We start from the raw sequence: 15,682 nt of genomic DNA on the forward strand, positions 1-15,682 counted from the left end.
GCTTATTGGTGGAGAGGAGACAGAGTGATGAAGCCAATCAGAATATTCAAATTGCCCTTCAAAATTATTGGCAGAAAAAGTGTCCCAATTAACCTGAATTCACTATTAATATATTAAAATAATCTAACTTTAATATTAAAAATGCTACGAAGACCACAAATTTATATATTTTCCCCTCATAATAAGTATTGTTTTTTATTGAGGAACATGCCGTTCTTAAAACATTTGGGATCATATAATAAATTATGGTTAATTAAACATTAACGCTCATAAAATAGATAATTAGTTTTTTAAATTTCATTTAAATTGTTACAGAGACCCACTTTATCCATCTTAGAAATAGTGCTTGATTCTGATTTTTATTTCATTGGATGATGCAGAAATATTGATTCATGCCTTTATTTTCTCTTGCCTTCATTTTTGTAGTTTTAAACTGGATTGCCTAAGAACTGCATTGATAAACTACATTTGGTACAAAATGCTGCAACTGCAGAGACCATACATTTGCACTGGTCACCCATTAATTACAGGACTGCTTTTAAAGCCATTCATTTTTTTAAGCACAGAACGACTTGGCCAGTCAGAAAGATATAAAGGTACTAGTAAATATTTATTAAATATATCCAAAATATTTTTTAGATCTTCTAATGCTGATCTTTCTTTCTTTCGTCACAATGTAATGTAAACCATACAAGATTAACTGAAGCTGGTTTGGCTATTACACCCCCAAAAACTAAACCTTTTACCAATTGAAAGGTTCATGCATTCATAAACCTTCTTTACTCCATCATAAAATTTCATTAAAAAGTTTCAGTGAACAATTATTCTGAGATGGAGGCGGATTGTTGTAGTGCTGCATGCTTCATCAGATGCTTTATGAATTATTGAGCTGTGCCTGTTTCTCATTTCCTGCCCACGCTGTGTAAATTGCTCTGCAAAGTAATAAATTGTCAGACTAATACAATTATGACAACTGAAAAAGTCAATACAAGAAGATACTGAAACCAGTGGAAGGACACCAAGATCTTAACCTGAATGGCACACTAAACCAGCTAAACGTAATACCTAAAAATCAAGAAAAGCAGAAGAGCAAGTCCAGTTTTACAGTTTAATTTGATTGTAATATGCAAAAAATCAATTAACCTTGCAAACTAATAATTTCATAAATAATCAAAAAAACATTAAAAACTTTTCCTCCCATTCTAGGTTCCAGCTATGTCTCATATATTTATTTAGAATCAATTTATTTAGAAATGCATACAATTTTATCCTTCTATTTAAAATTACATAGGTAACAGAACAAGGATAAGCAAATCTTGAAATTTATAAGAAATAAAACAAAACCATCCCAAAACATAAACTCAAGAACAGCTATGTGGAAAACATGAAGGACTGTAACTCCTGAGTTCTGTAGATTGTGTGTGATTGCCATTTACTCTTTAAAGACGTGTCGTTATGCTTGATTGTCCATCTGAAGGTGGATTCCACTTCGGCCTACCATATGCATCAAATTTGGAGGACTTTTTGGGGACGAGTACATTGTAGTGTCTGTCATCTTCTGTAAGCAAGAATAGATGAGGCCAGTCCTTCTTGTGGTCGTTAGGGTAGTACGTAATAAACTCTTCAGTTTCACACTTGTACAGCCGAACAACCCGCATCGTCTGCTGAAGGGAATAACCCAGGAGGCACATCTCCACCTAAACAACATTATATCATCAGGAGAGGTTCTTTCATAAAATATGATCACTTCAACCATTGAAATACTGTAATCAAATGAATCAACAGTAGATATTATAAGCTAGAAGTTATTATTTGTACATAATTAAACAAAGCTAAAGATTTTTTGTAAACATTCATTTTGAACTGCACTTACCTGTTCCAGCCCACCACTGAAGCCTACATGTCTGAGGTGGTTGGTGAGGAACGTTTTTGGGCATTTGGACGAGTCACGAGCAAAGAGAAGCCAGCAGAACTCTGGTACATCAGAGCCCTTCTCCATATCTGAGTGCAATTGAACGGCAGTCCTCAGCATCAAGAACTTCAGGGCTTCCAGAAGCTCATACTCCTCATCGTGACCTCTAAATACCTGCTGGCATATATGCTCCCTCTCTTCAAGACTTTTGCACTGGACAGTCTCTTGCCACTATAGATAAAACAATCAAATATTGCCAGCAAGTACATTTAAGTTTGGAGTCAATACAATTTTTTTTTTAAGAAATGAATACCTTTATTAAGAAAGGATGCATTAAATTGATCAATAGTGAAATGTAAGGACATTTATACGTTACAAAAGATTTCTAGTTCACATAAATACTGTTTCTACTGTAAATACATAAAGACTGGGATAACGGCTGTTAAATATTCAGCTTTGCCATCATAGGAATAAAAAATATTTTTAAGTATATTTAAGACTGTAATAAAATTTCACAATATTGTATTTTTGATCAAATAAATACAGCATTGCTGAGCATTAGAGACCCCTTTCAACCCCCCCCCCCCCCCCCAAAAACCTTTGAACAGTGGTGTATATAGATATTCATAAGCAATTAAGAAAAAAATTAAACTAAAGTTACCCTTTTCTTCAGTAGCTCCAGACATTGTTCAAGATGCTGCACTTTGCTCTTGCTAGTTTCAAATGGAAACTGCCACTCCTTAATAAAATCCAGATCAGATTGAATTTCTTTTGGCCACTATAATAGGAAATTCATAATGCAACAAATTAATTTAATGCATAATAACATTCTATATTGATATGCAAAATATAATAATCAAGTCATGCTGCTTTGTGCAAGTACAGAACCATTGAGGATGCCTAAATTCTAAGCACAATAAGGCTAAATTACCTTGCTAATGTCAGAGTCATGTAACCAGGCAGGAAGTTGTTTTGACTGGCTGAACACCTGGAAGAGTGTCGCCCTTAATGCACAATAGTTATCACCTCTTACTCTGCGCAGATTGAACTCACTGGCTATTGCTTCATATCCCTAAAAAAGAAGCATGTGTGAGCAATGCCCTTTAAAAAATAAACATTTACAGTAAAGTGTGAAAGAAGCAGGCTCACCTTTCGGATAAGCAGACTTTTTGTAGTGTTGCCTTTCCATTCTCTCTCACTGTAGGTCTGAAGATCCTCGACAGCTGACACGCTGCTCTGGGCCTCACCTACAGCCGCTGATGGGAACAAAGACACTACTAGCTCAGGCAAAAACAACCTCACAGACATCTCTACAACATTTCATTACACACTGAACATTCTTCAAAAACTGGGCACTACCTGACTTTGACTGCTGCTTGTCCTGCAGCTCTTTTTGTATTTCCTCTTCTCCTCTGTACAGGTCCACATCACTATGAAACAACAAAGACTCATTGCCCAATGCACAAAATGGTGCATAGTAACTTGTGTCACTTCCTTAATCTAGTAAACAGTGATAATATTTGTCATGTAACCATATATTTAGAAATGGACCATTACATAAAGCTGCCTGTTATTGAGAGATGCACATGAGAAAATGCTAAACACTGCTGTTGCTTGTCATTTTCTACATTGAGAGTTAAATTGTAGTTTTTTTCAATTGCTAACATCCCTTTGTCCAATCTGTAGTCACATTTTCAAAACTCTAAACACAATTAACACAACAGCCGTCTGTTGTGACCATACCATTTACACAATTCATGTTGTTTTCACACAATATTCAGTTAATTAACACGTTTCTAAAATGCTTAAATGTTCTTTTCATACAAGCTTACCCCATACCAAAAATCATGGATCTTTCTTATCTTTTTTACAAATGGTTAAACACAGCATGACAGAAATGAAGACCTAATGTTCCAAACTTATTGTGTAAAGCCTGTACTTCTGCAACAAAAGCACTACTAATAATTGAGAAATAGCTGATTCCAATCTTAATGAATAATTCCAAGTTTTTCCATACATGGCCATGCACAATAAAAAGGCACTCTCTGGATTGGTTTTGTTCAAAACAATACAGAACAACACAGAGAAGCATAAAAAGAAAGAAAATGTTTGGAGGAGGGAGAGTTGGATGAGGAAAAGGAATAGTTGGGACGAGGAAAAAGACTGGTTAGACCAGGGAGAGGAGTAGTTGAACCAGGACTGTCTGGTTTGGTTCAGCTACCAAATCAAGAGACTACAGCAGACAGTCAGGACTCCTGAGAGGAATATTTGTGCCCCCCTGCCCAACCTCAGAGATCTTTGCATCTCCAGAGTGAGGAAAAGGGCTAAGAAAATCACTTTGGACCCCACACAACCTGCCCACTCTCTCTTTGAACTGTTGCCTTCTGGTCAGCGATACCAACCACCAGAACAGCCAGGCACAAGAACAGTTTCTTAACGCAGGCTATATTCAGCCTGAACAATTGTAAAACATTCATAACAATACATTGTGCATCATAACTGAAAATTGTTCATTTGTGAACTGCACACTTGTAAATAACATATCTGTACATTCATTTAAAGTTTTTTTTTTTTTTTTTTTAAATCACTGGCAGCAATTTCATTTTGCCAGTAAAGCCTTTACTGCTGCAATTCTGTCACTTTTCTTTTACATTCCATAAAGTACCGATGATCCTTCACTATGCTGTACACATAGGCCTACTATATAAAATGAATCCACTCACAAAAATGAAATTACTGGCTGAATTATTATTATTATTGTTGTTGTCATTGTTATATTTTTTAATGCATCTCATATTGTATTTTCTATACAGGCCGAACTGAGACATGATAAGTAATGCAGTTTTTGTAATGCCATTAATTGTTAGCATTTTGACAGTCTATGCACTATAATTGACTACGTTTCTGTTGGATAGAAAACCAGTGCTAATGTATTGACCGAATGACTCGATTTTGAATCGGGCTCGCTGTGTTTTGATAGAGTTAGTATATGAAGAAAAAGGTATTCAGCATTTTGAAATGTAGAGTTTGTATTTAATTAACAAAATGTGGTTTTGGCCAGAAAATTAACTATTCGGCTAACTGTGTGATGTAGGTGTGTTGCTGTGATAAGAGTATAGAAAAAGTACTTTAAGTATTGGTAAACGCTTGTCAGCAATTGAAAAAAAACTGTAATTTATATCAAAGCATACTTCACTTGGTCGAAATACATATATCATGCATAGGGACCTATGATTTTTGTGATGCAGAAAATGCAGACAGAATCATGGAATCCAGTCATAAAAATTACATTTATTTGTCATGGAATTTAGCTAATTTTGGACGAATAAATCAAAAGTAGGGCTATACAATGAATCAAAATGTGATATGGACTAGTGTGTGGACTAGTGTGAAGCACAAATAGACTGCTATTTAAATATGAAGTCTGCATGTACCAAGTGCCTCTGTGTGACTAAATGGTGCCGTTTCATTTACTACACAAACTCAAGGCTGTGTGATGCTTGAGTTTTAGCATTTGCATTTCTGAAAAAATAAAACCTGTCACATGGTCCTATTATTGTAAAAAACAAAGTACAACATTTTTTATTGTATTATGAAAAATTTAATTAAGAAATAAGAAAAAAACTTAATTAAAAAATAAAGCATTTTATACGGCAAAAAAAATAATTAATTTAATATATTGTTGTTAAATTTAATAAATTTCATGATTTCAATTAATTACAGATTTAACCATTAAAACAGAATCCAGAAAAATATAATTTGGGAAAAAATTAGACAGATTTCATAATAGCGAATTGTCAGTGAATAAAACTAGTAAATTAAAACTAAAATTGACTAAAGAGAAGCTAGTAATTAATATAATTGCCATCTTCCCAAAATGGTTGGTGCGGAGTGAAGCATGTCACTAAAAGTGATAGTGAAATCCAAAAGAACAATTTGAATTGCAAATGAAATGTAAATGTATTCCAAAATCACTTGTCTTAACTCTTGAAATGATAGTTTAGCCTCAGTTTCACATCCAGAATTTTAATTACAAGTATTAATTTTATATACTGTTATTTCTGTTTGCCTTAAAGAACACTTAAGTAAAAAGTAGCACAACCTACACTACTTTCTCCAAAAGCACCTACTGTATGAAAAACTACAATACCATACTGCATGCACAGAAAAAGCTGAATTGATAGAAAGAATACCCCTTTTCATCTTCAGCAGACGGCGTCTTCATCAGATGCTTCTGGGATGATTGACTGTCACTACGAGTAGATTTGGCCTCCTTCTGAGCACGTTTTTGCATAGTGTTGGAAGACTTAGTGCTTCTCTCAGGTCCAGGTAAACAAGCATGTTTTCCAGCTGCCCGGCCCTTCACATCTGCTTTCTGACCTTGAGTGCCCGGTGTCGATCTAAAGAGGAGAATCAGTTATATTCAACATGAAATAACATATGCTTAGACATAAGCTGTTAAAATTGACTAAATTTATAACTTATCCACTTATATTTTGCATTAGGAAATCAGTGCTATGGCATACCCATGACTCGTTTTGACTTTTTTATTCTGTCGGTCAGAATCACAAGCAGCCTTTTCTGTTTTATTCATAGTTTTGACTTGGTGAGTTTGGTGATTTTGCACATCCTTCGTACCTGAATCATAACAACACAAGAGCAGAGACGTCCAACCTGCATCTCTGCATGGCGGGCTGATGCAGAGGGGAACACAAATTAAACTAAATATAAAACGTGCAGCTTGAAGCTGAATATATTGGTCTTGCACTTCTGCACATCACAATGGAAACAAGTTATGCGGAAAACAAACAGAAACACTTCCGCGTCAGACTCCACAATCTCATCAGTGATATAATCGCATGAGTAACGAAATCAATAGTAACAATCAATGTAATGTTTTACTAACCAAAACAGCTGAAGGCGCTTTTATATAATTTACCTGCCTTTACTGTCTTGCCGAACAGGGACTACAAAATATGAAGATTACGAGACGAAAAGCCTACGAATACAATACTTCCTGTGAATAGAGGATTGTGGGAATTGTAGTTTTCCGGCGCGCTGCTAGTTACTGTTGCCATGTCCTTTTATTTTAATCGATCATAATCTTGTTTGTTCATGCAAATATTCCTTCATTTCAAGTTTTTGGGCCTTCTTACGGCTACACACAATCACATATTTGGGCTTGTTAGCATTTAGTCCCCATAGCATAATAATAGAATAACATACATTTATTTTCTTCACTTCAAAGTTTATGATATGGGTCATTAATCTAATCTATTATAAATCATGTATATTATGATTATTATGAATTGCTATAAATATTCGTTATAATTCAATAATAGCCAATTTATCCTTTGTATGTATGTATGCGATTTTATGCAACAATAAATAAGACAAAATAAACGAGAAAGCTCTTAACACTATCCAGAAACATTAAAACGCATAGCCTGGGTTTTTTTTTCTTTCCGTTTTTCTAGCGAGATCTGGCAACAATGGAACAGGTCTAGCTGTACATTATTATTGTTCTGTGTTTTTGTGAATTGTTAACAGAAAAACACCTGTTCAAAGAAACATAAAACTTACCCTTCATTGTCAGATTGCTTGTGAAGGTCTGACACCCTTGAGCAGTGAGTCCTGTTTGTGTCCTTTTTATTAAGGCCCACATTGTTCCCTGCACTGGTTGCAATGGTCAATATCCGATCTCCATTAAATCCCGTTTTTTCAGTGTTGACTGATGGTGTGGACATACAACAATTCCCCATCACCACCATGGAGACATGTGTCAAATAATAAAAAATATAGTTTACTTTGCATCGCAGTTGTGGCTTCGGCCTAGCCGTCTGCCATATTTTGTTTGACTTCAGGATATGACCAATGAGATACATGTGTTTGAATTTTAAATTTAAAATAGTCTGACCAAAATAGACCCCATGGCATCCGACCCTAGTAATCTGCTCAGGCCAACGCTGTGCAGGATATCTTTTCATCCACTAGATGACAGCACTTAGCTCAGAATTGTAGAGACTTTCATTTTTTGATAATAATAGGAGATCCTTTGAAAGTGAAATTAAGAATAATTTAATAAATAGCCGAAAGAAACGAATTAATAAATAAAATTATTATTTTGCATATGCACGGATATGTATTAAGTATAGTAGGCTATGTACTTCATTAAGAATATTAGAAATAAAAAGAAAAAAATATTTTATTATTATTGCAATTTATTACAGTTTCTTAATATAAAAACGGAGACGACTAGGGGCTATAGGGGTGACCGTGACCACACTGCGCTTGTTTTGCCTTTGCCATCAAAAGTAGGCAACAGGGAGGGATTGGAGCGTAAAACGTGAGAGAATACGTGCAGCCACAAGAGATGCAGTTGAGCACATTTACTTGCGACGCTCTGCCAGACTCTCTCCACATCGACATACACAAGCTGTGTTATAATGTTTACCGAAAATGATCAATGAAATGCAAGCGCATTTGATATGCTGTATTTTAGATACTGATAACCAGGCGTTTGGTCAGGGCTCTCTGTGGCACGCACTGTGTCTTTAAACGGCGCTCCTCCTCCTCCGCGCTCCTCCGCGCTCCTGGTGCTGAAGCGTCGCCTTTCTCCTTTCAGAGCACTAGCAGCCATGGCTGAAATAAAGACGGGCATATTTGCCAAAAACGTCCAAAAGAGGCTCAGTCGGGCGCAGGAAAAGGTATGGATTCAATTTTCTTATTTGTGATAGAGCAACAAGGACTTGATTGTTAGAGGACGTTTGATAAAGCCAAAGCCAAAGGCAGCATTTTGCGTTCGTGGAGCTGTCCAGCAGATGCTCCGGGCAGGGGAAGGAGATTCAGGTGTGCGATTTAACCTGAACTATTTTAACTTACAGGAAAATGTCTTTTCTTTTCTCCTTTCTCGGATGCATAGTTTCCATTTTTACTGCACCAGACCTTTAACATCGTCAAAAATGCGCAGAATGCAATCTTAGCCAGCACTGCCATTTAAAGAGGAGCTGCTCCGTGACAGAAATCCCACTTAAACACAAGAGGAATTATGATACTTTGTGGTCTAAATTTATTCAATACACCTTCTTGAAGGAGAAATGATTCATCTCAGTTTGGATGACTAGTAGATTATAATGTGTCACTGATGCAGTGCTACCTTTCCTGTCTGAATTTGGCCCTGTATCGGTTTTCCTTGCATTTCTGACAATGTAGTCCATTATTACTTAAGATGTTGGATGAAGCTGTCATTTTCCTGCAAGGTCAGGGGAAGGGGAGGTGGGGGATGCCCTCGTCTATGCGGTATGAATACTAGCAGGAGGAGATTTCCGAGTGGCCACGAGCTCGTGAAGGCCGCTTAATGAGGTTGTGCAGAGACACGCGACAGTCTTTCTCTGTTTAAAACGAGATATAAATAGACTGCTAGGTGTATGTCGCTTTCGCTTGATGATTTATTTGACAGTAAACTGGTATTTAGTTGTGGAATGGGTTTGGTTTTCGTGGTTTTGCTTAGACAGCCTGCGCAATACTTTGCAGTTGGATATGAAATGTCTGTCAGCTAGTAAACCGAAGGCGTCTGGTAAACAGAGCAGTAGTGGTTTTCCCGAGCCCGAGCTGCAGTAAGAGGATTGTTTTTCTTTTAATACCCATGGTTCACTCACAGACTGAAGGCCAGCTGTAATGAAGAGACATGGAAAGTGAAGATTCCCTTGAGATCTGTTTCATGTTTTCATGTGTATGAACGGGTGGCACATTGTGGTGGTGTTTTTCAGAGTGAGTTGTGGAAAACTGGGAACATTTCTGGTAGATTCCTGGTGGAGGCTTGATGAAAGCTGTATATTCTCTGCCTTTTGGGATTTTGCGATGCCAAAACACTCTGTAAATAGATCAGAACAACAGAATTGTGTTCGCATTTTTTAGGTAAAGTGGGAAAGATCATCAGCAAAAAGTGGGATAGTGTTTATATTATGTTCATGTTAGGTTTAGCTCATGTGTTTGCTGCAATTTAAGAACTTCACTGCAACTTCCTTCTATGAAAAGTAACCAAATTGTGTATTTGCCATTTGAATTAGGTCCATATCTCTACTGTTAAAACATGCAATGTTTCATGTTTAAAGTGGTCAAGCTGGCTTTTGAAACGCTGTTTGGTTTAGCTGGTTTGTTACTGCTGCAAGACTTGAGTAACCAGCTTGATGGAGGTCTGTCAGTTTAATTGTTGTCTGTCATGTACTGCCAAAAATCCTAAAAATAAAAAACAAATAAATTAAGATAAACAACTTAATAATGATTTTTTTTCTCTTTCTCTCTCTTCCTAGCTTGTGTTTGATTTTTTTCTAACCACAATACAAGTTTATATTCTTTATAGATGCTCATTTTGAAGAAACAGAAAATTTCTGTGTAGAATTTTATGCTGAGATCATTTAGACATCAAAACCACAACCACTACAATGACGAGGGAATTTTTTTTTTTTTTATAACGATAAGACCTTTGTGGCAGTTATTAATGATTGTTACATTTGATTGCCTCACGATATTTAAAAAACAATCAATCATGAAACTTATTTCCTTTTTAAATGATGACTTGTGCTTAATTATAATAATTAAAATCATAGCTTTGGTCTGTTGCTAACATAGAGTAATATTTCCCTCATTTTAAATGTATTCATATTAAATGTTTGCCATATTCTGGTATCATTTTTAGTTTGTCTAAGTCCTACAATTTATGATTTCACAATTTTGATGATGCAGTACTGAAGCCATGCAGACAAATATCTAATTCGATTTGAAATATCTCTCTGATTTCATAAGAGCATCATAAAGCCACACAGTTCAAGAATGTTCAGTCTGGCTGCTCACAATGTTTATCAGTGTAACATGATTCCCTTAAGGGTTAAGACCAGCACATTTAGGAACAGGTATACAATTTACTGCCTCTGGAAAAGAAGATCCTGACCAGGGCAGATAACATGATAAGGGGTGTAAGGGATCCTTTAATCTGAGTCCTGGTGGGGACAAAGTACCTCACAATCAACTGAAATGACTCATAATCTTGTTGCTTGCTGTCACAGGAAGATTGATGCATCGAGACAATGTAATTGTGAACCGGATGCAGCATTGTACTAAGCGCTGCGACTTAATGTTTTACAAATATTTGAATGCCTTTACTAAGCAGAATTATGACAAAAATGCATGTAAATTGATTTGCCTAGCTCTTTTGTATTGCAGGATAGATATTAGCATCCACATCTTGGGAAATCATATATAATTAAACTATAGATGTGGCACTGTTCAATTTGCTATAAAACATTTGCTTTTCCACATTATTTAGCAAAGCTATGAGAGCTTTTTTAACATTATAAAACACTTTATTTACATTTACATTACATTAAAAAAATGAGAAAACACTTTATGAAGGATATTTGTCAATATAAACTAGAGGACATCACTGGCCTGTGTGGATGAGGCAGGGTGGAGTGTGTTTTTAAGGACTAAGTTGGGTTAATATTTCATAGGCTGGCTGCTACTGTTGTATAGTGTTTCCAGGTTGGGCTTTGTGTCCTAGATTAGTGCCATTTGCCTTTTGAAGAGTTCAGTGTTGATTCTCTGGCTAAGAATTGAAACATACAGACATAAAGAATTTGGTCTTTGCCTTTTATAGTGTGATACAGCTCTGTATTTAAACTACTTTGCACATTTAAATAATTATATATTTAGGAAGAGTTTGCAATATATCTAAAAACAAAATGAGGTATTTGATGTATTTATTACTGTTCCCAGCAGAAAAAAAGTCAGTTTTATCAATATTTTTGTGCATTGTGAGTATTGTTTCTGATTATAAAGCATTGCGTGAATGCTAATATACTGTATCTTTGTGATGTAGATAATTTCCTGATGCCATTATATATGTATGATGGGATGTTATCTATTGATCCATATCAAAGCCGCTTCCAATGTGTGAGTGTCTTACAAAAACACCCAGATGGCATGTTCTTACCACCCAGGAGTAATGCAGAGCTTTTGTATGACATTATTTATGTTCACAGGGGGCCATCCCTGTGGTTTACTGAGCGAGACCCGTGCTGTAGGCCTATACTCTCACTTTCACGTGTGGTGGTGTGCTATTGTCTCTATATTGTATACAGTTTACTGTACATATTAAACACATCAAACATGTAAACATTAGTTAAACATAACACTTTTCTTTTAGCAACTGTCGTAATTGTCCGCTGGAAAGGGGAAGTGGTGTGTGGCCAAGTATGGTGACTCTGTATGGAAAGTATGGTGAATTTATGCTCTGCATTTAACCCATCCAAGTGTGCACACAGTAGTGAACATACACCCGGAGCAGTGGGCAGCCATTGCTGCGGTGCCCGGGGAGCAGTTGGGGGTTTGGTGCCTTGCTCAAGGGCACCTCAGTCGTGGTATTGAGGGTGGAGAGAGTGTTGGTTATTCACTCCCTCACCTACAATCCCTGCCGGACCCGAGACTCGAACCCACGACCTTCAGGTTACAAGTCCAAGCCCAAAGCAACCACAGATTTCTTGTTCACCAAAAAAAATTAGCAATACAATACATTTGAATTTGACATAATTTTATTGTAAGGGTTTTATATTAGTGCTGTCAAATGATTAATCGCATCCAAAATAAACGTTTTTGTTTGCATAATATATATATGTGAACTGTTTATTAGACATACAGTATATTTTGAAAATATTTACATGTATATACATTTCTATTATTTTATTTTATATTTTATATAAAAATATTTAATACATAAACATAAAATTTTTCTTAAACATATACATGCATTTGTTTGTATTTATATATACAAAATAAATATACATAGTACACTCTCATATATTATGTAAACAAAAACTTTTATTTTGGATGCGATTAATCGCGATTAATCATTTGACAGCACTATTTTATATTCATATGGTTTATAGTTTACTTTGCGATTTTTGCTTCTGAAAAAGAATCCAATTTACAAGAAAAAACCCAACATTCTTGTGTAATTACACTGATGTTAAAACTAACACAAATCCCAATAATAGTGGCACAAAACAACAAGTATTTAACTATAACCACACAATTTATTCATGTTGCAGTGCATGCTGAGAGCTTGTAAATCTGCAATATTGCTCAATATGAACTATGCTGCCAGTTTAAACAGATCTGTTAGGCTAATTGGGACAACATTTGGGGAATGTTGTAATCTAACATATTTTATGCAGAGTTAATATCATTAAGGAGCTACCTTATAGGAGCTAAAATTAGATTAAATTAATAAAACAAGTTAATTTTTACACCAAATGAAGCACAGGTTTTAGGTTGCCTGATTTCAGGTACCATTTGTACAGGATAGCTGATCTGTAGAGGAACATGCAACCATCTCAATTAGTTGTACTGGTTGAAAAAACCAAAAGGTTGTTGGTGAAGCACTGTAAGTGTGTTTGCCAAAGCAAAACATCCATTGCCTTTGTAACAGGCTATAAAGACTTCTATTGTTTGCACAGAACCTGCTTACATTATGTCCATTGACTTCCTGTTGTCATTGTATGTATGTTTTATATTATTCATGTTGAGTACTGAATCAGAGTCAAACTGTGTAAATTTTTAGAAATTCAAACGTTTCATAAAAAGGGTATAGCGAAAATTAAGTAGCTTTTGAATACTAGTTAAAAAATGGAAACAGGCACCCCTCTTGTTCTCAGCAAATTCAGTGTTTTTATGTGCCATTTTTATGTGTTAGTCACTATGGGCAGCGAGGTGGTCATGTGACAGAAGTCCTCTTTTTGGCAGAGAGACCTGACAGACTAGGAAGTGTAATTTATGCCCATTCTTCCTCCCCCGCTCCTGCTCTATGGAAGCATATGTGTAGCTAAATTCAATTTGCAATGTAATATGCAAAATGGCGATTTAATATGTAAAATGGCAATGTATTTTTGTATTTAAATGTACATTTTTCCATTCATATGTGCAACATTTAGTGCAAAATGAAAATTTGCAGGCTGGCGAAATGGTGATGTGAAAGGACTTTATTATATTACCATTTTTGATAATTATGCAGCATTATGAAAGTGTCTTATGCTCATCAAGCCTGCATTTATTTGATCAAAAAATACAGAAAAACTGTTATTGTGAAATATTACAATTTAAAATAATGTTTTTCTATTTTAATATACTTTAAAATATAATTTATTTCTTTGATTCAAAGCTGAATTTTCAGCATCATTACTCCAGTCTTCAATGCATGGTCCTTCAGAAATCATTCTAATATGCTGATTTATTATCAGTGTTGGAAACAGTTATGCTGTTTAATTTTTTGCTTTTTATTTTTATTTTATTGATTTATTTATTTTGGAACCTGTGATACTTTTTTGGGGTTCATTGATAAATAAAATTGAAAAAGAACAGCATTTATTCAAAATAGAGATATTTGTATTTGTATTGTATTCTAATATTGATCTTTACTATCACTGTTTCTATCAATTTAACAAATCCTTGCTGAATAAAAACATAAAAAAAAACATGCTGACCGCAAGCTTTTGAACGGTAGTGTATACTGTTACAAAAGTTATATTTTAAATAAATGCTGTTCTTATTGAACTTTTTATTCATCAAAGAATCCTGAAAAAAAATATGACTGGTTTCCAACATTGCTAATAAATCAGCATTGCATAAAATGTATTTTAAAGTATATTAAAATTTTGTGACGTATTGCAAAAATATAAAATATTAATGTATCCAAATATATATATATATTACATTTGAGCCCCTGTTCCTGACGAACTCTCTGCACGTCCCTGTTCAGGTGCCACGGAACACGCACTATTTTACGGATTAAAAATAAAACAGTAATAAAATATAAGGTAAGGTAAATAAGTGTAGAATAGCACTGTGTGTTTGTTTATGTGCATCAATCCGAGTGTAAACAGTGAGAGATGTTCTGGCAGGTTAAAAGCGTTTGGTTAATGGTGAATGACCTATTGTGCTTCCTGTTGCCGAGCCCTACCTTGATGTAATGATTGACAGCTAGGGGGCGTGCTCGGCTCGGAATGCATTTTCAAATCCACAATGACTTAAACTATATTCATCACGGGGTATTTAATGAAAATGCAATTGAAACTTCATATATGTAAGTGGCAATGCATTTAAGAAAACATGGTTTAAATCACCATTTTGCTACCCTTTTGCTGCACCTTTGGCTCAGAATGCATTTTGAAACTCTCATTGCATTTTGCTACAATTATCCCGCGGTCTCACGATGAAAATGCAATCCCAAGTGTCCTACCCCTAAGTCTAAATGCATTTAGGAAAAACAGCATTTAAATGATAATTTTGCTACAGTTTTTGCTTGGACATGTTAAACATATCTAATCAATTTGGGTAATACATTTACATTTTAATTTTGCAACTTATAAAGCTTTAAAATATGTTTTTAATTTGCATATTAAAACTAGTGTAGAAAATGGCAAATTTAAATGATATAATTGAATTTTCATTTTGCTCTAAATGTTGCACATATGAATGGGAAAATGTACATTTAAATACAGAAATACATTGCCATTTTACATATTGCATTGCCATTTTGCATATTACATTGCAAATTGAATTTAGCTACACATATGCTTCCATACTGCTCAGCCCTTTCTTTGTGTGAATATCATATTGTCCACACGGTGTTCAGTTAGAGGATTCCCTCATGGGAATTCAGTCATGGCTCGGCTGAATCAATGAGAATGCTGTGGGAACTGGTCGCTACGTCATCCT

At 35.2% G+C, this 15,682-nt stretch overlaps 2 protein-coding genes across 7 annotated transcripts in view; one reads left to right on the forward strand and one right to left on the reverse strand.

Moving 5' to 3' along the window:
* Positions 1-1,094: 1,094 nt before the first annotated feature.
* On the reverse strand, positions 1,095-7,791 carry LOC306845959 (ubiquitin thioesterase otulin-like). 4 transcript variants are annotated; one of them, XM_079378984.1, is made up of 9 exons: positions 6,852-6,945; positions 6,439-6,550; positions 6,106-6,312; positions 3,272-3,342; positions 3,062-3,168; positions 2,844-2,984; positions 2,574-2,690; positions 1,874-2,143; positions 1,095-1,697 (listed from the first exon to the last, which is right to left on the reverse strand). In XM_079378984.1, exons 2-9 carry the CDS (start codon positions 6,504-6,506, stop codon positions 1,440-1,442), a joined length of 1,239 nt encoding a protein of 412 aa, XP_079235110.1. In that variant the 5' UTR covers positions 6,507-6,550; positions 6,852-6,945; the 3' UTR covers positions 1,095-1,439. The 4 variants fall into 4 exon arrangements, with proteins under 4 accessions (XP_079235110.1, XP_079235109.1, XP_079235108.1 ...); XM_079378983.1 differs by having other exon boundaries at positions 6,439-6,606; positions 6,852-6,931; XM_079378982.1 differs by lacking the exons at positions 6,439-6,550; positions 6,852-6,945 and adding an exon at positions 7,496-7,791.
* A 714-nt stretch (positions 7,792-8,505) lies between these two features.
* LOC306845641 (amphiphysin-like) overlaps positions 8,506-15,682 on the forward strand; it is a 28,893-nt gene continuing 21,716 nt past the window's right edge. Inside the window, exon 1 of one of the 3 annotated variants that reach the window (XM_079378550.1) lies at positions 8,506-8,619. In XM_079378550.1, coding sequence (XP_079234676.1) covers positions 8,551-8,619 — 69 coding nt within the window. In that variant the 5' untranslated portion in view covers positions 8,506-8,550. The remainder of the gene's footprint in view (positions 8,620-15,682) is intronic. The other 2 variants (XM_079378548.1, XM_079378549.1) reach the window with 2 other exon arrangements.

The sequence above is a fragment of the Barbus barbus genome (assembly GCF_936440315.1).
Source record: "Barbus barbus genome assembly, chromosome: 26".
Classification (NCBI taxonomy): Eukaryota; Metazoa; Chordata; class Actinopteri; order Cypriniformes; family Cyprinidae; genus Barbus; species Barbus barbus.